This window comes from Lampris incognitus, chromosome 1 (genome assembly GCF_029633865.1).
Source record: "Lampris incognitus isolate fLamInc1 chromosome 1, fLamInc1.hap2, whole genome shotgun sequence".
NCBI classification, from domain to species: domain Eukaryota; kingdom Metazoa; phylum Chordata; class Actinopteri; order Lampriformes; family Lampridae; genus Lampris; species Lampris incognitus.
Genome location: NC_079211.1, coordinates 105,746,964 through 105,771,895, shown reverse-complemented (window position 1 = coordinate 105,771,895; position 24,932 = coordinate 105,746,964). Strand labels below are relative to the sequence as shown.

Genomic DNA, 24,932 nt, shown 5'->3' with positions numbered 1-24,932 from the left:
AATTTGCAACTCAAAAACGTGGAAAATAAATGGCAGATTACAACAGATATAAAGTAGGTATAAAGTTCTTATCATTTACTATACAGTGAAAGACAGTTTTATTTGGTGGACCCATCACTTTTGTTTTAACCCACCAGATACTGAAAGCAAAGGTTCACATACTTTTGCCACCCACAGATATGTAATATTGGATCATTTTCCTCAATAAATAAATGACGAAGTATAATATTTTTGTCTCATTTGTTTAATTGAGTTCTGTTTATCTACTTTTAGGACTCGTGTGAAAATGTGATGATGTTTTAGGTCATATTTACGCAGAAATATAGATTATTGAAAGGGTCCACAAACTTTGAAGCACCACTGTAAGATAAATGGTTGTGATTGGCCTATCCCGGGCCAGGTTGGCCAGTAAGCTGTCTTAATGGGAGGCAGACCAGATGCATCTGCTGGAGCAAGCAAATAAAACTTGAGCTCACAGATTTGTCTGATTTCCAGGATAACTTTTTTACATTTGTGGCTACAATACAAATAACACATGGCAAAATCGTGAGAATTGAGTCTGATTAAGCATCTTATAAATACATTTAAAAAAGAGTCAGTCACCTTTTAAAATAAAATAATTATTTGAAAAACTGTAAATGCTCTTGTCCATATTTTGAATGATGAACAAGGAGGCCCTCATTTGGGGAAAAGTGCATTTAAAATGGCTGTCACCTGGATAGACCTCACGCGGTCCTCCTGACACATTTCCTTTTCCAGTGTTTCCAGCAAACAAATCAACAACAGAGGCGATGTCGACACACGCCTGGTTTTTTGACATGCACTGCTTTTACAGCACAAGAGGACACTTACCTACTATGAGTAAATGATTGATAACGTACTTTTGATATTATTCAGGATGTCCTCATTCATGTCCTCATTCAACATCAGCATGTTACTTCTGACAGCTGACCACTTTAGATAGCAACAGATGTCTTCTCTTTAACCTGTGACACTGTGTTATTGAGCAGCTCAACCTGAGCTGTTTGGCTTGAGCTGTATATGCGTGTGCGCACACACACACACACACACACACACACACACACACACACACACACACACACACACACACACACACATACACAGAGCTGACCGAGAACACTGACAAAACTCTTGCCTGTTGTGGCATACCCTTATATTGTCTGTTTTCACAACACACAACGGCTTTGCTGCTCGCACTGACATTTCAGGACCTAACCAACACAAACACACATGTATACACCCCTTTTATTACCTTAATCTAATCTTTTATCCAGCATTATATCCAAAGATAAGAAGACATGGCAAAGAAACGTCTGAGGATACACTTAGCTTTGTGTTGACCTTCCACCCCTGTTGTCCAGTACTACCGCAACTGGTCAGAACTTTCCTCACAGCTTCTAAATCCGTAGGCTTAGTTGGAGAACACAAGCAAGGCTGATTTTGAAAAAGGACCATCAGCACATAGAATTCGTCTTTCGGTCGTGATGTCACAATGTCTCTGATCCTTGGAAGATGGCACCAGGCATTGCGTTGCCCTTGGAAATAGTCCAAGTCTGAAAGACCGATAATTGATTCAATCGTTTAGGTTAAGGCAATAGCCTGTTATGATAGCAGTGTAGGCAGTTAGATAAAGCTAGCTCTTACCTTTGCGAAGATCACGGTGTTATCGCAGCCTGTTGGCTTGAAGCTGTGTAGATCTTGAACCCATCGATTCATAAATTGCCCGTTTGCTTCGAGGGGTTTAAACGATTTAAACTGGTCCATTGTGTAAGCACTAATACCATAGACAAGGTAATTTTCCATGTCCATATAAGTTAGTGGAGGAAGCTTGTCTGGGTCGTGGCTTCATTCTTTTGTTGGCAGCTTGTAGGGATCAATGTTATTTAGGGCATTCAATTTTGTCAACTAACAACGTTTGGCATCGGGACATAATTTGTCCCTGTGTGTCACCTTTTCTTTGTATCTTTCTTTAAACATCTCACTGAGGTAAGGGTAAGGGTAAAGGCAAATTTAATGCTAATATATGGCTAATTCAGTGGCTAAAGTGCTAGCTAATTCATAAACAATGCCTCTGATCCTTGGAAAATGGCGCCCAGCGTCGCGTTGCCCTTGGAAACGGCCCACGGCTGATTACCCACTAGAGATGTTTGCATTGTGTAACTTAAGGCTGGGAGGTGTGTTTGACGAGGTTTAATGACTTAAATTTCTCTCTCTCTTGCTCTGTCTCTCTCATACACACACAAACAAGTGTGTTTGTGACAAAGTTCATTCACAATCAAAAGTGCTCGCAGAGATACATTGCTATTTGTCTAATGTATGTGGCCTTGTATGATTTTAGTGTTTTGTCATAAAGTTTCAGAAATTCTGACGTTCCAGTATTATACTCCTGTATCGTGTTGTCTCAGTTGCGGTAACTCCTTTAGCCACTTTTCATTTGCATTCCATGCTGATATGCAAACCTTCCATCCAGGAGAAAATATGAACCTGAAATTGAATCTGTCATTATCTCCTAAAATAAGAACTTTACAAGTCATATTCTTTTGTCAAACTCAGTCTTATCTTGATTACTGTCCTTAAACAATCCCACCATTTCTTTTATTTGTCACATGAATGATTATGTTAGAATAGGAAGGGTACTATCACAATTTTCATTTGTGGTAATTTTGGTTTTTGTTCAAAATCCACTGTGACAACGCGGTTCGTTTTTTTTTTTTTTTTTTGGGATAATTTGTTTTGGTTTGCCATTTCTATTGATGTTTTCCCTGCCTTGCTTCACATTACGTCCTGAATTTCTTTTTCTCTGTGTCTCTCTGTCCCGATTCTCCTCATGGTGGCTCCCATTTGTAGAAGGAGCTGTCAGGTCATAAGAATATCGTTGGCTACCTGGACTCAACCATCAGCGCCGTGTCCGACAGTGTGTGGGAGGTCCTCATCCTTATGGAGTACTGCAAAGGTAATACCTCATTGATTTTAACGTTATCTGTCAAATGCTGCAGGGTTAACCATCTCCCAAGCTGTGCTCTCATCACAAGGTTTAGAGTCCACTCGCTTTCAGTTCAGCTTCATTTGAATGCTTATGTCTGTTATTTATCCCTGTTGTATATATGTTCTCTGCTGCCAATATATTATTTGTCACTGTATAGATAAGCTAGTTTAAGATGCATCCATTATCCGCACCACTTATCCTGCTGTCAGGGTTGCGGGATGGATGCTGGAGCCTACCCCAGCAGTCACTGGGTGGCAGGCGGGGAGACCCCCTGGACAGGCTGTCAGGCCATCACAGGGCTGACACACACACATTTACACCTAGGGACAATTTAGTATGGCCGATGCACCTGACCGACATGTCTTTGGACTGTGGGAGGAAACCGGAGCACCCGAAGGAAACCCACACAGACATGGGGAGAACATGCAGACTCCACACAGAGGATGACCCGGGACGACCCCCAAGGTTGGACTACCCTGGGGCTCGAACCTAGGACCTTCTTGCTATGAGGCGACCACGTTAACCACTGTGCCACCGTGCCGCCCGTTTTAAGATTAAACTTAAAAACCAAACAAGCCGTAAATTGGGTTTTCCATGGAAAAACGCGGTTAGCCTTTTTGAAGCGCTCACCCATCTGCATGGTTGGCTGACGTAGCCCACACCTGTTATTATAACTACTTACTGGACTCAAACCCGCAGTGCATCCAATAAGAGACAGATGGAGTTTAAGTTCAGAACTTTATAGTCGAGCATCCAGTAGTAATTTCCAAAGTGCAATTATGTGGTTTTGAAATAAAAATATTAAACATTGTTGAATATGCATATATCATATACACACATATAAATGCATACATATACCTAAGAATGTACACATAATCATAGATCCACCCATATTCATATCTAAGTAAAGGCACTGTTAACACCAAAGCGAGCATGTACAAAATGAGAAATCTCAATCTCCCTGCTATCAAATATCAATTGTGCATGCGCAGATGCGTTGCGGTAGAAAGGTTTAGAAGCTGCCATACAATATTAATAAACAGTGTAACGGGCTACTGTAACATCATGGGAACTAGGCAGTGCTAGTGAACAAACATTTCACTTACTAAAACATATGCAAAGCAATTACCAGTGCCATTAACACATATCATGCTAAGTCAAACCAGTATACATACGGATAACATTACAGGTTTCAATAGAGCTAACATCAACAGCAAGCTAGTGACGTATTTATTACTAATAACAACGAATCCCGTATAAGGTTGGGTATCGATTCTGATTCCGATTTACATTCTGTTGATCAATTCCGGTTCTTAACGATTCTCAATTCCGATTCTTTGAGGGGCAGGGTCAAAAGGGGTCACATGCTTATTTCACACAACTACTACTTTCGGCTGCTCCCGTTAGGGGTCGCCACAGCGGATCATCCGTTTCCATTTCTTCCTGTCTTCTGCGTCTTCCTCTGTCACACCAGCCACCTGCATGTCTTCCCTCACCACATCCATAAATCTCCTCTTTGGCCTTCCTCTTTTCCTCTTCCCTGGCAGCTCCATATTCAGTATCCTTCTCCCAATATAACCAGCATCTCTCCTCCACACATGTCCAAGCCATCCCAATCTTGCCTCTCTTGCTTTGTCTCCAAACCATCCAACTTGAGCGGTCCCTCTAATATAATCGTTCCTAATCCTGTCCTTCTTCGTTACTCCCAGTGAAAATCTTAGCATCTTCAACTCTGCCACCTCCAGCTTCGCCTCCTGTCTTTTCGTCAGTGCCACTGTCTCCAAACCATATAACATATAGATGGTCCCACAACCATCTTGTAAACCTTCCCTTTAACTCTTGCTGGTACCCTTCTGTCGCAAATCACTCCTGACACACTTCTCCACCCACTCCACCCTGCCTGCACTCTCTTCTTCACCTCTCTACTGCACTCCCCATTACTTTGGACAGTTGACCCCAAGTATTCAAACTCAAATGCCTTTGTCACCTCCACTCCTTGCATCCTGACCATTCCACTGTCCTCCGTCTCATTCACGCATAGGTATTCCGTCTTGCTCCTACTGACTTTCATTCCTCTTCTCTCCAGTGCATACCTCCACCTCTCCAGGCTCTCCTCAATCTGCACCCTACTCTCGCTACAGATCACAATGTCGTCTGCAAACATCATAGTCCACGGAGACTCCTGCCTGATCTTGCTTATTTCACACAAAAAAAACCCTTATTTTTAAAAACCTTTACACAAGTCAAGTCAAATTTATTTGTAGAGCACATTTAAAAGCAAGCCACGTTGACCAAAGTGCTGTACAGACCAGAGCAGGTAGCTAAAACACAAATAAATAGAAGAAACACCGACATTAACAACAAGGCACATAGTTTGTAGGCATGAATAAACAGCACATGGGCATATGCACAAGTCAGCAATCAGCCACACCAGGAGGATTCAAGTGCTGGAGAAAGTTTTGAGCTGGGACTTAAAAGAGTCGATGGAGGGGACAGATCTTATAGGGAGGGGGATGCTGTTCCACAGTCTAGGGGCTGCAACCGCAAAGGCGCGGTCACCCCTAGTTTTAGTTATGATCACGGGACAGCCAGGAGTCCCAAGTCAGCCGACCTGAGGGACCTGGAGGTGGAATAGAGGGTTAAAAAGTCTGCGATATAGTAGGGGGCCAGCCCATTTAGGGCTTTATAAACAAATGGAAGAACCTTAAAATCAGTTCTGAACTGCACAGGCAGCCAGTGGATAGAAGCCAGTATAGAGGTAATACGGTCTCTCTTCTGGGTACCTGTCAGGAGCCTAGCTGTGGCGTTCTGAACCAGTTGCCTGCAGGCCAAGGATGAGTGACTGATCCCAATATACATGGGAGTTGCAGCAGCCCCAGTGGGAGGATAACAAAGTGTGGGTGACTTTTTCAAGATCTTTAAAAGAGAGAAACGGCTTGATTTTAGTGATAGTACAAAGCTGGAAAAAAAACGGACTTTCACTACTGCATTAACTTGCTTGTCGAACTTGAAGGCGGAATCAAATATCACACCAAAGTTTTTCACATGATGTTTGACCAGGGTGGACAGGTTGCCAAGACTGTTGGTTAAACACTTCAACAGAGCTCAGAGGGGCCAAAAAGGAAAACTTCAGATTTGCCTTCATTACTTTGTCACAAGTCATATTTATATTCACAGTTGACATCATACAGTTTATGGAACCTTTAAATTGATTTCATACAGTTTAATTTGGTAGCTGTTATTAAATGTTATGATTCAATAATAATCCATTAATTCTTTTTTCATTCTCTGTACTTTAACCGTAACACTGAAACCCGCCAAAATGACAACACAGCAAAAGTCTAAAAGGCAATTAAATGACAGTTTAGGGAGCTGCAGCCCATGTGGGTGTTGATGAGAGAGAAGTAGGAATCTCTGTGAATGTTCATTGATGAAAAAATACATAACAGTATTTGCACAAATTTGACAGTTTTTTAGCAATTTGATCAAGTGTAGCTAGTATGCTGTCTCACTGTTAAGAATAAGATAGACATGTAATTTTCACTTCCCCAATTGCGACGAGGGGCTGGTTGTTGGCTGAGGAGGATGAGGCATATGAGGGAAAGGAAGACTAGCGCAGCACGTCTAACACGGTACACTCGTTGATTTGTATATCATGCCAGCGAAGGTGTTTTGTCATGTTAAGTAGTGCATCCACTCTTGAACGTAATAAGTTTGGCACAGGTGCCGACCCGTCATTTTTTTGAACAAAATCATCTGTGCTTTTGAGCACTTGCTGCAGTCCATGATGGCGCATGGCTCTACCCAGACTCGTGTGCTCACTACTCTTTAGAATCAGAATTGCCAAGTAGTTCAAGAACAATCAAGGAATTTGACTTGGTATGTTGGTGCATGAGGGAAAAGTTAACAGTAACAGTAAGGTTAAAGTTTAAACAATAATAATAATAATAATAATAATAATATATATACGTATATATATGACAAAAATAAATAAAAACAGGTGAAATAAGGTGCAATGTGGAAACACTGGGAATATGGCAAGTACTCTACAGAATGTTAACGAGAATTTTTAAATAAGAAGTTATTTACAGAATGAGACGTTTTTGTAGAAGAAGAGTTGTTTACAGGCTAGTGTGGGCTTTTTGCAAAGTGTCCATGTACAGAGGGCACAGTAGGGCAGATAGATATATTGCACTGTTTGTGCCTGAGTGTGTGCATGCATGTAGGTGTATGTCATATCGTAATGTGGAGAGAGGGTCAAAGGGGGTGGGGGTGGGGGCAGTGTCAGTATCTATGGGTGTCTGGGAGCTTGTTAGAAAGGCCTACTGCTGTGGGGAAGAAGCTGTTCTTGTGGCGTGAGGTTCTGGTTTTTATAGATCTTAACTTCTTGCCAGAGGGGAGCGTTTTGAAGAGACCATGGCCTGGGTGGGAGGGTCGGCCATGATCTTTCTTGCTCGCCCAAATGTCCTGGAGGTATACAGGTCTTAGAGGGCTGACATGTTGAAGCTAATCATCCTCTCAGCAGAGTGAATGATATGCTGCAGTCTTCCCTTGTCCTTGGCAATGGCAGCGTACCAGATAGTGATGGAGGAGGTGAGGGTGGACTCAATGATGGTGTAAAAGTGCACCATCATTGGCTTTGAGAGGTTGAACTTCTTCAGCTGCCGCAGGAAGTACATCCTTTGCTGTGCTTTCTTGGCGAGGGAGCTAGTGTTAAGCTCCCACTTGAGGTCTTGGGAGATGATGGTGCCCAGGAAGCAGAGGGATTCCACAGTGTCGACTGGGGAGTCACAGAGGGTGATGGGGACAGGTGGGGGTGTTTTCTTTCTGAAGTTCATAACCATTTCCACTGTTTTTAGAGCATTGAGCTCGAAGTTGTTTTCGTTGCACCAGAACACCAGATGGTCAATTTCCCACCTGTAGGCAGACCCATCCCCACCAGAGGTGGGCCCAATAAGGGCGGTCTCATCAGCAAACTTGAGGCGCTTGACTGACTGGTGACTGGAGGTGCAGCTGTTTGTATACAGAGAGAATAGTGGAGGGAACGGACACAGCCTTGAGGGCAACCCGTGCCGATGAGCTGGGGGTCAGAGACACATTTCCCCAGCTTCATGTGTCCTGTTCCTGTTAGATAAGAATTTGGTGATCCACTTGCAGGTGAAGTCAGGCACGTTCATTTGGGAGAACTTGACCTGCAGCAGATCCGGGATGATGATGTTGAAGGCAGAGCTGAAATCCACAAAAAAGACCCTGGCATAGTCCAGGTGCTGGAGGAGGAAGTGGAGTGCCATGTTTACTGCATTGTCCATAGACCTGTAGGCTCTGTAGGTGAACTGCAGGGGGTCCAGGAGTGGGTTGGTGATGGTTTTAAGGTGGGACAGTACAAGGCTGTCAAAAGACTTCATTACCACAGAGGTTAGGGTGACGGATTTGTAGTCGTTGAGTTCTGTGGGTCTTGGTTTGTTGGGGACGGGGATGATAGTGGAGGTCTTGAGGCAGGCTGGTATGTGGCGTGTCTCCAGTGAGTTGTTAAAAATGTCTGTGAACACAGGAGACAGCTGATTGGCACAGTGCTTGAGGGTGGAGGGAGAGACAGAATCTGGTCCAGCTGCTTTGTGGGGTTTCTGTCTCTTGAACAGCTTGTTAACGTCCCTCTCCAGGATGGAGAGAGTTGTCATTGGGGAATGGGAGGAGGGGGCCTCCAAGGTGGGCAGTTGTGAAGAATCCCGGTCCCCTGCTGCTGCAGGGGAGGAGGAGCCATTGGTCTGGAGCTGGTGGATGAAGTCATGGGGGGGGGGTGTGTGTCAGGACTGACCCATTGTCTTTCAAATCGACAATAGAACTCATTCAGGCCGTTGGCCAGGCGCAAGTCATTAGTGGAGTGGGGGGCTTTGGTCTGTAGTTGGTGATCTGTCTTGAGGCCCTTCCAGTAAGAGGCAGAGTTGTTTTCTGAGGACTGTTGAAGTTTCTCAAGGTACAGTCGTTTAGCATCTCCTATCGCCTTGCTAAACCTGTCTTTAAACCAGACCTTGTCCCCACTCCTAAACATTTGCTCCTTTTCTAACCTTAGCTGTCTGAGTTTAGCTGTATACCAGAGTTTGTTGTAACTAATCCTGGTGCATGATGGTACACAGCTGTCCTTGCAGAAGCTGATATAAGACGTCACAGCCTCAGTGTACTCATCCAGACTGTTGGTGGCAGTCCTGAGAATATTTCCAGGACCCGAGCGAATCGCGTCTTCTGTTTTCCTTTGGTCGGGATAAGAAGTTACGGATGTAGGTGTGTACCAGCTGTTAGGTGTACATAACTTGATTGATTACCATGGAAGTTGACAGCTGTGATAACTAGAAGGAAACTGATTAACATAAATGAATGATAGAATGAGGAAAGTTGGCCTTTTTTAACACTTATTTTCCTGTGAAGGAGTGACGGTGAACAGTTCATTTTTGTCAATAAATTACTTTTGGTATTGTATTAAATGGGATAGATTGATTTTTAAGATATGCTCTCTTCAATTCTGATGGGCTGTGGGAGCAGAGGTACAGATGGACCCATGCTCCATTCAGTCAAACTTCCACTTTCCTGCATGGGGGGGGGGGATGACGCCGACGCTGCTTCGTTTCACTGTGACTGGTCAGCTCACTGAAATGTGGTCATGTTACTCTAAATATTCAAACTAAAACATAAAGTCCTTTTTTTCTGGCAGAGAAGCATTCAGCTGTTTTATTTCTATTTTCTAAAGAGGACACTTTCTATTCACTCTGCAGCCGATTTCTACATTTCTTTAGAAGGAAAAAAAAGGTGCTGGCTGGTTGAAAAAAAAAAAAGCTTATTGGAAAAGAGTAAAGACACCATAGTTTGCTACCTTGCTTTTCTCTGGCCACGTGTTAACAGTCTAACGTGTGGAAGTCTGTTTGGGGGTTTGTTATTTCCTCAAACTGTCTGGACCCTCTATTGATCATGGCAGCTCTCTGACATTCCTTGTAGAACTGGAAAGAGTCCTGAAAATTCCTCCTTAAGTAAAAAGTACTGCTGGGACGTCCGGGTGGCGTGGCGGTCTATTCCGTTGTCTACATGGGGATCACCAGTTTGAATCTCCGTGTTACCTCTGGCTTGGTCGGGCATTCCTACAGACACAATTGGCCGTGTCTGTGGGTGGGAAACCAGATGTGGGTATGTGTCCTGGTCGCTGCAGTAGTGCCTCCTATGGTTGGTTGGGGTGCCTGTTCGGGGGGAATAGTGTGATTCTCGCACGCACTACATCCCCCTGGTGAAACGCCTCACTGTCAAGTGAAAATAAGTGGCTGGAGACTCCACACATATCGGAGGAGACAAGTGGTAGTCTGCAGCCCTCCCCAGATTGTCAGAGGGGGTGGAGCAGCAACCGGGACGGCTCGGAAGAGTGGGGTAATTGGCCAAATACAATTGGGAAGAAAGGGGGGGGTACTGCTACTCAAGTGATCATTTACTTGCGTGCAAGCAAAACAATTAATAAAATTACTCAAGTTAAATGAGTTTCTTAGTGAAAAACTACTTGAAGAACTACTTTGTGTGTTACTTTTGTTCTTTTTATCTCTACAAGCAAAAACAACAGTAGCTCTAGAAATATGGAAATATTCTTTAGTTGACATGAAGTCTATATCATTGAAAACTACCCGGCCAAACACACTGTATGAACAAACCAAACAAATCTCTGAAAACATCCCGTCTTGGTATCACCTAAGTGATGGGTCAGCTGGCCATTTTTTTGCTTGCTTCTACATGCTTCTTCAGTTTGGAAGTTGAGTTGCAGAAAGTGGAGATTTCCATGGGTTTCGGGGGGGGGGCATATTTTGCAACTTCTAATAACACTCTTACCTTTGATGGAGTTGAAGATGAACAGGGATGGTAAATAGGGCAAGTGATGGTTTTTATGTGCATTACCTCCTTGAATTGCTGCTGTTTCAGCCTTCACCACCTCTGGCATATTTACATACATACTGATGCCTAAACAGTTTTCAGTCAGCCCACTGGCTGCTTTGCATTGATTGGCTCTCAAAAGAGGACCCCTTAAATTTTACCCCTAGTTTTATTAAATGGTTTATAGTCTTTGCTGGGATAAGTCACTTTTTTATGTCAGCGGGAATTACAGTGAAAATAGTGGAATAGAATACTTTAATAATAAATTACATTATTTCATTATAAATCAACTCAAGTAAAAGTACTATGATTTTCATACTCAAAAGTACTATAAGTAAAAAAAATCATAATGATGCAATATCAGTAATAATAGTAATGATATTAATAAATATAATGATAATAATGGCTAGACATTAATAAATAATTATGATAATAATGGCTAATTTAATTTTCCAATTAACTTTTTGTTTGATTCTGATTCTGTACTTCCCACCTCCACTTCAGCGGGTCAGGTAGTGAAGCAGATGAACCAGCGTCTGAACGTGGGCTTCAGTGAGGCCGAGGTCCTTCACGTCTTCTGCGACACCTGTGAGGCTGTGGCCCGCCTGCATCAGTGCAAGACTCCCGTCATCCACCGTGACCTCAAGGTAAAGCTGTGGAGACCCAATGCAACCACAGTCATACCATTGTCATCGTAACTTGTTTTTCCTTCCGGGTCCTTTTCTCCAGTCTCTGTTGTCCACATCGGTCAAAAAAAAAAAAAAAAAAAAAGCCAAATCCTAAAACAGGCAGTAAATAGCATGTGTGCTGGTATCTGCCATTTTCAAACACCCTCAGTAGACGTCATTCACTATGATCACTTGAGAGTTTGCTATCTGCAAACGACAGCCATGTCTTAATGATCTTAATGATCATTAAGCTATGTCTTAATGATCCATACTGACTGTTGTGCAGTGAAACAGAGTCATGGTTCTTTGAAACTGCAAGGGTGAGGTTATGGCTGAAGGTAGTTGGGTTTGGGTGTGTGTAGGGGGGTGGATGGGGTGGGGGGCACATTTTCATACATGTAAAAAGTAGCAATCAGATATAAGCCAAATTAGAAGATTCAATATACTGATGATACCCTTGTGTCTTGGCATTAATGATAGAAGGCATTACAGCTCAAATCCTGATCGTTTTTAACTTACTGACAACTAGGGCTGTCATGATCATGAAGTTTTAGTTGACAATTGTCATGCAGATAATTGTGATAAGCAATTTGTCAATAATTGTTTGTAATGAAAAATGTTTCAAGGTCCCAAATAATGTAGAAGGATGCTTGATATTAATTTCAAAAGTTAACATGTTTTCATCCAAGCATTTTTATGAGCTTATCTAAATAGAAAAGCTGGATGGACACAAAACAACAGTATTGCTAAATCAGTTTTACACTCACTTGAGCTGTTTTCCCCCCTCGTCAATAAAGAGCTATGCGAAAGCTAGGCGACATGTGTTTTTACAATAAATAATGATGTAGTAAATATTAAATGACAGATCAGCTGTTATGCCCATAACAATTCTAAGCTGGGTTAACAAACTGAAATTAAGCAGCAAAGGACTTTGCCGCTTAATTTGGATGGAAACATGATTGTGGAATCTAATGACTGTACAACATTATCATGATGGCTCAAATAATCACCATCAGGCAATCTGGTAATAATTATCACAGGCCTATTGACACCTACAGCAATGTTGGCTATTGCAATGGTGTTTAACCAAACCAACCCCAACAATGCATTTGAAATGAAATAGTCTTGATGTTGTATGCATTGATAAAGGTCTGCTATGAATTTGGCCTGCCATAACTGCTTGTTAGCCACAACAACTTTGCTTCTTCTTTAAACTCACTGCTATCAGCCTTCTTTTACGTTTGGATGTGATGGTGAAGACCACAAAAAATGCTCTGCACTGTATCACATTTCCTGGGAAAGAAAGTCGTTCCTGACAGTAACCAATCAAACGAGCAACTATAAAAGTCTTCATCATTTGAATATTTGTCCATCCATCCATCCATTAGCCCTGCTGCTTATCCCTGTTGGGGTCGCGGCAATGCTGGAACCTATCCCAGCAGTCATTGGGCAGCAGGTGGAGAGACACCCTGGACAGACTGCCAGTCCATCACAGGGCCCTATTTCAGCAGCTCAGATGTGTTCTGTATTTCAAAATTCAATACCTCTCCCAGATGTTAAACCTCCTCACTAGATTTGAGGGTTTTGGTTGGTGTTCGGTATTATTTATGTTGATAGTTAGCCAACAGTAAATATGTTGTGTAACTCTAGAGATAATTATTCTTCATGATAAGAAACATTGCAATATTTGAGATGACTTAAGGCCGAAACCATGCAAAAATGGGATGCGAACATATAGTGTATTGATACTGTACAACAATATATTTCCATAATTTTCCTAACTTTTCCACAGTTTCTAAGTCTATTACCTAATTCTTAAATGCGTTGTAGAGGGACTATTTAAAAAACTTTTGTTTGCACGTATCTTCAGGTCTGTAGCTTTTGTCATGAAGCTGTTAAGATGTAGATGCACCATTTGAAACAGTCTCTCTCTCTCTGTCTGTCTGTCTGTCTGTCTGTCTGTCCCTCTCTCTCTCTGTCTCTCTCCCCTCTGCTTCCTCCCCTCACACTCTGTTTCCTCATCTTGTAAACCTTTGACCCTCCCCCCTCCCTCTCCCTCCTTTCCTCTCTGCTGACTTCCTTTTGCTGATGCTCCTCTACAGCTGCCCCTTCTGTTGTTTTGATTCCTCTTCCTCTTTGTTGTCTTCCCTTTTCTCCCATTTCCCCTAAATCCCCTCCTCTGTCTCTCACTGTTCTTTGCCCTACTTGGTTTTTTTTTTAATAAGCGGTTGAACAAACACAGATACACTTTTAGGTGATGGCCAGGCTCCAGATTTTAAGGGTTGTAAACCATCCCTGTTGATGATTTTGTTCTGTTTGTTTATTTACCAGCCCCCGGTGGTTAATAATGACCTTCTGCTAACTTATGACTTTTGGTCCCACCAGTTGCTCACCAGAAGTTCCCCTACTCTCCAGCTCCAAGTGTGTCCAAAATGTTTTACTAGTCACTATTTAAAAATGTAAAAATAAATAAATAAATGCAAAATACAACCAAGCTGTGTGAAACCCAAGGGAGGCTCTGGAAACATCTTACCCACAAACAAAAAAAGAAAGCAAACGGCAAACTAAAAGACATCAACACTCAACACGTGATGCTTTTAAGGAAACGCAACAAAAAGCAGCTCTTACACTTAGCGCTGATGTAGCGTGTGTGTGTTACTGAGAGTAAGGCCTCCCATACTTTCCTGTGTGTACCTAGAAAACAGTGAAAATGTGTTAGCAGTTTTGTGTGTGTGGACGTTTTGAGGCAAACGTGTAAGGATAAGGTGATCAGTCAATGCAATCAAGATGCATGTCAAGCCATTACAAGTCTGTAAATTGTTCTCCAGAACCATCTTTCAGAAAATAGAACCGGCGTGTCTGTTTAAACACTCTAGGGAAGGAAATATAATTCTTATTTTTCTGTCTTTTTTTCTTTTTTCTTTTTTTGAGGGGTCTGACGTAAATGCTGATAACTCCACTTCCTCTCAGCCTAGAAGCCACCACCAACAACTTGACAACTTTAGTTTATGATAAATGCAGTGTTAAGACCATGAATATCAGCCAGGTGAAGACGCTGAAGCCTAATCTGCCCATTGATTCTTCCCGAATTCACATGCATTTAGCTTGCAAATAATTACTGCCAAATTATTTCAGACCATATTTGATTTATTTATTTTATTTTTATTTTATTTATTATATAATTTATTTTATTTTAGCTTTTAGCATTTTAGCTTGCAAATAAGTACTGCCAAATTATTTTAGACCATATTTTATTTATTTTTTATATAATTTATTTTATTTTAGTCCATAGGGTTAGTGGTTGTGTCAGGAAGGGCACCTGACGTAAAATTTTGCCAAATCAGAATGCGGCTTGACAAGACCATACCAGATTGGTCAAGGTCCACATTAAAACCGGCCGCCATTGGTGTCATGATCTCACAGGGTCCTGATGGAAACTAAAATCCGCTGTGGCGATCCCTGAAAAACAGGGAAAAGGCTGAAAGAAGAATTTGCGAGCTAAAATGCTAACATACATGGTGGCGGGGGTGGAAGGAGAGAGCTAATTGATGTTTCAGTTATCCTTTTCAGACCAAGCTGAAGTTCTGCTTGTTGTCATTTTGTTTTGTGTGTGCGTGCGTGCGTGTGTGTGTGTGTGTGTGTGTGTGTGTGTGTGTGTGTGTGTGTGTGTGTGTGTGTGTGTGTGTGTGTGTGTGTGTGTGTGTGTGTGTGTGTGAGAGAGAGTATGAAAAGGTCTGTGGCTCAAAGTCCAGGGAAGTCTGTCCATCAGTAGACCACAGCAAAGGGATTGTGTCAGTGTGAGCAGGTCTCCCAGAATCCCTAGAATGGCATGTTCAACATGTTGTGCTGGACATGGTTTAAACACCACCAGTGAAAATGCGTTCTGTTCTGTCTGCGAAGACAGATGAAGGCTTCGTGTTCTTGTGGCCAAATATTTCTCCCCGTTTGACTGCAATGTGGAGATGATGTAATAATAATAATGGCGAAAACAACTACATGTTGTCCAGATATAAATGGTATTCAAAAAATGGTAATGCATAGAATAATCTAGTTGACCTGCTATTTTGTCAAACTCAGTATTAACGGGGGGGGGGGGCATAAGAGTGGCGATCAGAAGACAGGACAGAGTCTGATGGTACTAAATGCAAGGATTTACTGGTTGTGTAGGAAAGGACGTATTGAATGTGAAAGAAGCTCACGCTGGCTCAGAATTAGTGAACCTACTCAATTTCAGTTTCCTCTTCCTGCACTTTAATACCCTCACTTCTTTTTCTACCTAATCTGACTAATCTCAAAACTCTCTTACTTCTCTCTGTCTCTTTCCGTCTCTGTCTCTATGACTTGCGTAACATGTTGGGGGAGCAAAAGACCAGAAAGGCCTGGCCTGCATGGTCAGGGGAAGGTAGAGTGAACTGTCAGCAGTCTCTGTCTCGCATCCTGATGTGTAATGATGGCGATTGGTTTATGAAACTGGTGAACTGGCATGTGTGTGCATATGAAACCGGCGACTGCTGATCACATATGGTTGTGATTGGCAGTCGACTACTACACGGTCGATGACTACTGCCAGGCAAAGAAGCTGGTTCACTCTCCTCTGCCTGTTCCCTCTCTCTTTCTCTCTCTCTCTCTCTCACTCTCAAAAGAAGCTGGTTCACCCTCTGCCTGTTCTCTCTCTCTCTCTCTTGCTCTCTTTTGCTCTCTCTCTCTCTCTCTCTCTCTCTCTCTCTCTCTCTCTCTCTCTCTCTCTCTCTCTCTCTCTCTCTCTCTCTCACTCAAAGAAGCTGGTTCACTCTCCTCTGCATGTTCTCTCTCTCTCTCTCTCTCGCTTGCTCTCAAAAGAAACTGGTTCACCCTCTGCCTGTTCTCTCTCTCTCTTGCTCTCTTTCTCTCTCTCTCTCTCTTTCTCTCTCTCTCTCAAAGAAGCTGGGTCACCGTCCTCTGCCTGTTCTCTCCCTCTCGCTCACTTTCTTTCTCTCCCGCTCTCTCTCTCTCTCTCTCTCTCTCTCTCTCTCTCTCTCTCTCTCTCTCTCTCTCTCTCTCTCTCTCTCTCTCTCTCTCTCAAAGAAGCTAATTCTCCCTCTGCCTGTTCGATCAATCGATCTCTCTCCCCCTCTCTCTCTCATATTTCACTTACTTACACTTTCTCTTCTAAACCCTCTGACCATAGTTATCTCTGCCCTCTTAGTTCCTTCCATGTTTCCACATATTGCACACTCAGCCTCTTTTTCTTTCTTTCTCTTTCTGTTCTTTCTTTAATCTTTGTCTAAGGCTTGACTCATCTCTTTAACTTGGTCTGAAAGCATCAACAGAAACAATTGACAGAAAATGAATGCATTATCATTTTGGTGATTGTCTTTTATCAAGGTAAAAATACCAACCAATTGCTTGTCACAGCTTCACAAATGTGAAGACCCGCTTGCCTTTCTCTTATTCTTATCATTATGAAATGAGTATGTTAGGGTTTATTTAATTTTGTGGCTGCTGGTCAGACTAACCCGTTTTAAGAGATTAATTTGGTTTCTGGGAACTTGTGATGACCATTTGTCATTATTTTAGACATTTTTTAGACTAAATTATTAGTTGAAGAAATGATAATAGATTAATCCATCATGGAAATGATTCTTTATAATTCTTTCTTGTAGCCATAACTACAACCTTCTCAACCTTCCCACCAATCTGTTCTCTTTTCTCATGCCCCTTTAATAAAGCTAACAGATTTAGTTAAAAACAAATAGGACAATGATGCCTGATTATATTCACATATTGATGCAAATGGTATGTGGTCTTAACAGACCACAGAGTGACCTTCTGACAGGGTCATTGCAGTGATGGCTCCTCTCTCTATGTCTCTCTTTCATTCCCACTCCATTTCTATCTGAGACATACACATTACACCTAAACTGTGTGAATTTAAATATTGTCAATTATTTTGGGGGGGGGTTGGTCATCTTTTTTTGTCTTGTTTTGTTTCTGGTGCATCTTATTAAAGAAAGCTTCACCCTCTCCCCTGTAAAAGGTGGAGAACATTCTGCTAAACGACCAAGGGAACTACGTGCTGTGTGACTTCGGCAGTGCCACCCACAAGGTGTTGGTCCCACACAAAGACGGAGTGACGGCTGTGGAGGACGAGATAAAGAAGTGAGTGCGTTAGTCATTCCTTCAAAGGCTGGTTGGAATTAATGTCCCAACCTGCTGGAATCTCTCTCCCTTTCTCTCTCTCTCTGTGTCTCTCTGTCTCTGTCTCTCTCTCTACCGATCCAAAACATGAAAACCGCTGACAGATAAGTGAATAACATTTATCATCTCATTACAATGGCACCGGTCAATGAGTGAGATATATTAGGCAGCAAGTAAACAGTCAGTTCTTGAAGTTGTTGTGTTGGAAGCAGGAAAAATTGGCAAGCGTAAGGATCTGAATGACTTTGACAAGGGCCAAATTGTGATGGCTAGACGACTGGGTCAGAGCATCTCCAGACGGGCAGATCTTGTTGGGTATTCCCTTTATGCAGTGGTCAGTACCTATCAAAAGTGGTCCAAGAAAGGACAACTGGTGAATCGGCGACAGGGTCCTGGGCGCTCGAGGCTCATTGATTGGGGAGCGAAGGCTAGCAGCACCTAACAGGTGTTGCAACACAGAGCACATCACAGCTTGGTGCTTATGGGGATCTGTAGCCACAGACCAGTCAGAGTCCCCATGAAGACCTCTGTTCACAGCCGAAAGTGCCTACAATGGGCACATGAGTCTCAGAAGCGGACCATGGAGCAATGGAAGAAGGTGGCCTGGTCTGATGAGTTACGTTTTCTTTTACATCATGTGGACGGCTGAGTGCCTGTGTGCCGTTTACCTGGGGAAGAGATAGCACCAGGATGCACTATGGGAAACCTTGGGTCCTGGCACTGTGGGAAACCTTGGGTTTTGGCATTCAAGTACACCCTTTCATGACAATGGTATTCCCTGATGGCAGTGGCCTCTTTCAGCAGGATAATGCACCCTGCCACACTGCAAAAAATGTTCAGGAATGGTTTGAGGAACATGACAGAGTTCAAGCTGTTGCCTTGGCCTCCAAATTCACCAGATCAAAATCCGATCGAGCACCTGTGGGATGTACTGGATAAGCAAGTCCGATCCATGGAGGCTCCAGCTCGCAGTTTACGGGACTTGAATGATCTGCTGCTAATACTTTGATGCCAGGTACCACAGGACACCTTCAGGGGTCTTGTAGAGTCCATGCCTGGTGGGTCGGGGATGTTTTGGCAGATCGCCTAATCTCCTCAGCTGTGTCAACAGTTTTATCAAGAGTAGAACAATAAAGTGAGGAAGACGCTGCTTCATTGTTTAAGATGATTACCAGGATGTTGAGATGAAACACTCCAATGTCTTTTTTGTGCAGTTATTGTGTGTGTGTCTGTGTCTCTGTGTGTGTTTAAACTACACTCACTGCTGAGTGCTGGCACAGAGTGCTCCAGTCAATCTTATTTGCCTGTTTGCCATCCCACATTTACAGCAGTTGTTAAGCTCTACCACACAGAGCTTATCCTCAGTATATCACAGGCCATAAACTGGGTCTCACATGCAAAACCACCAAGTCAGTCACCTCTGCAATGGTTGAACCGGTCAGATTTGCTGAGTTTGTAAATTTTCAGAACTCAAACTCTTGCTACTCTGGTCCTAGCTCAATTCTGTCATTTGTAATTTTATGTGTTTCTGTCTATCCTAATGTGTGTCTGTTTGTGAGTGTATGTGTTTCCATGTACAGAGATGGAAGGTCAACCTGTTGTGTCTGCCAGCCAGTGTTTAGCGTATTACAGAGTTCACCTGCCACTTTGATCATTTGATCAACTGTATGCAGACCTGCAAACTTGTCACCTTTTGGCAAAATATAAAAATTTTTTCTAAAGAATATGCCATTCATGTGAGTCATGTATATTCCATCCATCCATCCATTATCTGAACCACTCATTCTGCTCTCAGGGTCGCGGGGTATATTCATCGTTTTTAATTTGGAGGGGTGGGTGGGTGCTGCACGCGGGCATTTCTCAATACCGGGTACTCCACAAATTTGTGTTTTTGAGGAGTATGTGCTTGACAAATGGAACTTGTGAGTACAAACCTGCACGATCACAGCATGCGGACAACTCAGTGTAGTGTGCGATGAGAGGGGACCGGCTGGTATGGAGCATGAGCTAGTGGGGCTTCCTAGCTCTGAGTCAGGGCAAATTTTCAAATTTGCATTACTTTCCCGAAAAGGGCAAACATTAGAAATCTACACTGCTGATTTATTGCCAAAAAATTCTCAGAAGAGAATCTGGTGACAAAATAACAGTTGTAATGCAAAAATTATTATAACTTCCAGTTGTAGGCTTTGCTTTCCTCTGCCATTGCTGTTAAAGGACCATACTGGTGCTTTTGTATGTTTTCACCTATTTACTATAAACTTTACTCCCAGCCATTTACCAAACCATATCATATTTTATTTTAGATTTTTTTAATGCATTTTATCCTAACTTCCAGGCAGCCATTGATATCCATTCATTGCAGTACAATATGAAAATGAACTTGCTGAGACTTGAAACCTGCTTGGGAGAGTCAGTCCATCACGGTGAACATTAGTCACCTTTATTTTTTGTCGCTTACAGCACAAACTGATTTGAATGGCAAAAGGCATGAGCGCAAGTCCATGAATACTGGGATGGCATCCAGCTTTTTATCTGTGCCCCCGTCTGTAGGGTTAGTGGTTGTGTCAGGAAGGGCATCCGACGTAAAATTTTGCCAAATCATTATGCGGATTGACAAGACCGCCATCAGTGCTGTGCCCACCAATGGAAGCTCAAATCCGCTGTGGCGACCCCTGGGAAACGGGGAAAAAACCGAAAGAAGAAGAAGACAGCACTGACTGATTTGAGAAGTTTTCCGGGGCTTTCAACTGCATTAGCCCGTAGTGATAATGTAACTTGGTAGCAGAAGAAAAGGTGGTAAGAAAGAAGCATGTAGCTAATCAGCAGAAACGAACACTTGAAATCCTTGTGCAAGCCGAAAGACAGAAAAAATATACCAACCATGCACTTGAACATGATGTACTTGAATTTAACTACTGAGTCTCAGCTGGATGGTTGGTTTGGTGGAAGTTGTGCCATTTACATTTATTTCCCTACTTCAAGACATTTTTTTCCCCGCTATCACTAAATTGCAAAAAATTTTCTTCTCCCCCCTTTTAACCCCACCTTCATTTGCAGGTTGGCATTTTATCAAATTCTTAAAAATGCCCGAAAAATAATCATTGCTTACCTGCCAGTGTGGCTGGTAGAGGAGCCCCCCAGGGCAGTGTTTCCCAACCCAGTCCTCAAGGACCCCCTATCCTGCAGATTTTGCAGGATAGGGGGTCCTTGAGGACTGGGTTGGGAAACACTGCCCTAGGGAACATATGGCTGTGGGTAGTTTCTCCCTGTGTGTGTGTGTGTGTGTGTGTGTAGCCATACAGCTGGATGTACACTCACTGTGTCCACATCGGTGTCTGCTTCTTTGAACTTTGACCTGTGTTTGAAAATGTCTCATTTTTTGTGGCTTGCAGGTACACAACGCTGTCATACCGTGCACCAGAGATGATTAACTTGTATGCAGGGAAAGCCATCACCACTAAGGCTGATATATGGGTAAGATCATGCACAACTTGTATGCATGTACACATACTAATGTATGTGCTTGTTAACAAAGTGATTTGAAATGTGTATGGTTTTATGTGAACTTCTGTGGGATAGCTAGCTGTGTCTGTGTGTATAGAGCTCTTTTTGTGTGTTTGGGCAGAGATAGTCCCGCTGTGTGTGTGCGTGTGTGCGTGCGTGCGTGCGTGCGTGCGTGCGTGCGTGCGTGCGTGCGTGCGTGTGCGCGTGTTTATATAACCCTGCTTTGTTTGTATCAGAGCATGTGCACGCGTAATTGTTTTTCTTGGTGCAGTCCATACCCAGGCACACTGCAGAGCCAGTTTGGTCTGGATGTCAGTCCAGTTTAACAGGTTCTGCCTTTGCTTTAGCTGCTGGGCCACACCCTACGCCCCGTCCTCCTGAGTCTGCTTTTATGAAAGTCTTAAAACTCAGCAAAATCATCACATGAGGATTATTCAATGGTAACAATAACAAAACAACAATAAAGTGTGTGTATATAAATGGCATTTGGTCATTCTCAACCTCTTTATTCTGTATTTTGCTTTTGTATTCTACCTTCATGTATCATATTTTTGATTTCATCATTTATTTCCTTTTACTTTTTTTTTCTTTTTTTTTTAACCTTATTTTACTTTGTGAATTCACTGTTGAGGATCTGCATATAAGCATTTCACTGCTGTGGCTGCACTGTATGTAGGCCTGGCTGTTTCATATGATGAATAATCTGACCTTTGAAACTTAAATGATCCAGTCTTGGCCAGGTCATGACTTGACTCAGTCTTTGCCCTGTGCCAAGGGGAGCATTTTATATACAGATTATCATCCCAACCAATCATTATATCATCAGGATTTACTAATTAGTGTAACAGTAACTCTTTCTGTTATGCCCATGTCTATAATGCATTATAAACATACTTATAACATGTTTTAATCTGCTTATAGCACATATAATTGCAGTTGTAAGCACTCATAAATATAATGCTGTATAACGATAATCATAACACAAAGCATTGTGTTCAGGTCAGTTACCATAAGATTTTATAGTTACTGGTCACTGGCTGAGATTTTTTGCAAGGATCATAGTGTATTATAATTCTCATAGTTGTAATAAATTATAATCATTTTATAATGCATTTTAATCACTGTTTTAATGCATTATAATGTGATTTTAATTTACTCTAAGTGGTCATTGGGTGCTTTAAAGTAATGAAATTCCTGAGTTATAGGACGATATGATGCATTACAAGCTGATTATAAGTCACTGTAAGTGGTCATTGTTTGCTTTAAGTAAAGTGAAAGAAATATAACAAAAATAACAAAATCTGTTCAGTAGTTCTTGTTATCTGAGGACCGATGCGGGCCTCCACAGGCAGGCCGGCCATCACCACCACAAATTCCAGGTCCAGCTGCCCAAGTCATCGCTGTAGTATCAGCTAGCACCGGTTAGCTATTCAAGCGAATGTCTCTGAGCAGTATAAAACGTATTTGACTGAAATCCGTTCAGCAGATTTGGAGATATCAAGGTTTTCTTGAAAGCTTTGATAGCTCGGCAAACCCCCAGAGACGAATTTCCATGAAACTTGGCTACAAACAGTGGTGGTGGCCAATGGGTTTGGAGCGGGCCACACTGGTGCATAAGCCGCAGAATGCATATTGCTCTCGCTGGCAGGGGTATCGAACTCTGCAGGCCTTGTGCTCCGGTCAGAAAAGTGACCAGAATTTCCAAACTAACCAACTGATTTCATGCAAATAACTTATCAGCTATTCAAACAATGTTCGTTCAGGCAATTGGAAATTATTTTTTGACGAATTACGTTAAGTGGGATTATTTGGTAGGACAGCGTTTATATCATCAAATAGTTTCATCCCAGCACTTTTGATAGAAGTTGTTCACAGTATTTAAAATGACTCGGCTTTTAAGTTGTCACGTCATTAACCAGTCATGTGACCGTTTAGAGACATTATTAACCACCTATACAAGAGATTTTAGAACAGTCAGTACTGGCTTTTAAGTTTTCTTGACACAATAACTTTAGCTTTCTAGTCATTATTTGATTTACTTGTTGTAATACATCACATAACAGTCTGTATTTTTCCAACAATAGAAGAGCAGCCTACATCGTGCCTTTGTTGAAAGTGTGACTATAATGTATTACAACTATGAGAATTATAATACACTATGATTCTTGTAAAAAAAAAAAAAATGCAGCGAGTGACCAGCAATTATGTATTATGATACTTGACCTTAAGTCATCATAAAATGCTTTGTTATATAAAGCAATATGAATATTTGAGTGCTTATAACCATTATTATAACGGTGCTATAAGCAGATTATAACACATAAGTATGTTGATAATGCTTTATAGACATGGGCATCATAGAAAGTGTTACCAGTATAACTTCAAGCAGAAAGGAAGGGATGGATCCTTTGTTGAAATCAGCTGGTGTTTTTCTGTTGAACAGTGTGGAACCGGCTCATACATGGCTGTCTGCTTCCCCTTTTCCATTGAACACCTTGAATGTTAAACTGTCTTTGAATGTGTGTTGAGTGTGTTTTAATGGTAATGGTCCTAGGGTGGTTTGAAGGTGTGATTCAGAAAGCCAGGCACAAGAGCCATTTTGAGACAGTGTAAATTGATGTGGTTCAACCAAGGGACCTGTAATGGCCAACTGCCCGCCTCTGCTGAAGTGGTGGTTAATGTGACACCCAGCACCATCTTTTCCTTGGTTCCCCCTTATTTCTGGCTTTCCCATAGCCTGAAACGGATGCATGCAGCGAAATGACAGCTCCAGTCATTTTGACTTCGGAAAGTAAAAAAAAAAATACACAAACATGCATTTATTTGTTTGTTTGTTTATGTACATATTTATTCATTTGCTTGCTTGCTTACTTACGTACGCCAAAAAATCTATTGGAGCAGGGGCAAATCTATTTTGGTAGGCTACCCAAACAAAAAGTCTGTGTTTGGAAAACACGTCCATATAAATTTTATTTCATTAATTCATCTTTAAAATCTTTTTCTTTAATAGCTATCCTCACTTTTTGGGCGTCTTCCAATAAAGTAAAATGATAAAGATGACGATCATCATCTGGGGTCAAAGTTCATCAAACAACACATTAACACTCCTAACGGACCTGTTAGCAGGTGGCACTATGCTGTTGGGTGTTGCAGATAAAACCTTTAGGAACTATTTAGTTGGCAGACATACATTTGTGGGACAATGCCAGTGAAGCTACCTGTATGAACTGCAGCCAGTCCCCTAAGTACCATGGCTCTATTCCAGTTCTTTATGGCTCTTTAGTTCCTTCCTACCTTTGGGTAATTGCTTACTTCTCTCTGCTTTTCAGCCTTCTCATCTGGCTAATAGCATCCTTCCTTCCTTAGCATGATATCCTATTAGGTGTTTTTATCAGAGTGGATCATTAATATAAATCACCTGCTACTAACTAAACTGTGACTGCAGAGGGTTAGTTTATCTATGCCAATAGCTGTACTAAGCTATTCTTTTTTTTCCCCACCCTTTTTTCTCCCCTATTGTATATGGCCGATTACCCTATTTTCCGAGCTGTCCCAATTGCTGCTCCACCCCCTGTGCCGAGCCGGGAAGGGCTGCAGACTACCACATGCCTCCTCTGATACATGTGGAGTCGCCAGCCACTTCTTTTTACCTGACCGTGAGGAGTTTCACCAGGGGG

At 42.2% G+C, this 24,932-nt stretch overlaps 1 protein-coding gene across 2 annotated transcripts in view; it reads left to right on the top strand.

Moving 5' to 3' along the window:
* The window catches only part of bmp2k (BMP2 inducible kinase), a 95,935-nt gene that overhangs the window by 43,977 nt on the left and 27,026 nt on the right, over positions 1–24,932 (top strand). For both annotated transcript variants that reach the window (XM_056287151.1, XM_056287150.1), the window contains exons 3-6: positions 2,869–2,974; positions 11,411–11,553; positions 17,591–17,712; positions 21,144–21,225. In XM_056287151.1, coding sequence (XP_056143126.1) covers positions 2,869–2,974; positions 11,411–11,553; positions 17,591–17,712; positions 21,144–21,225 — 453 coding nt within the window. The remainder of the gene's footprint in view (positions 1–2,868; positions 2,975–11,410; positions 11,554–17,590; positions 17,713–21,143; positions 21,226–24,932) is intronic.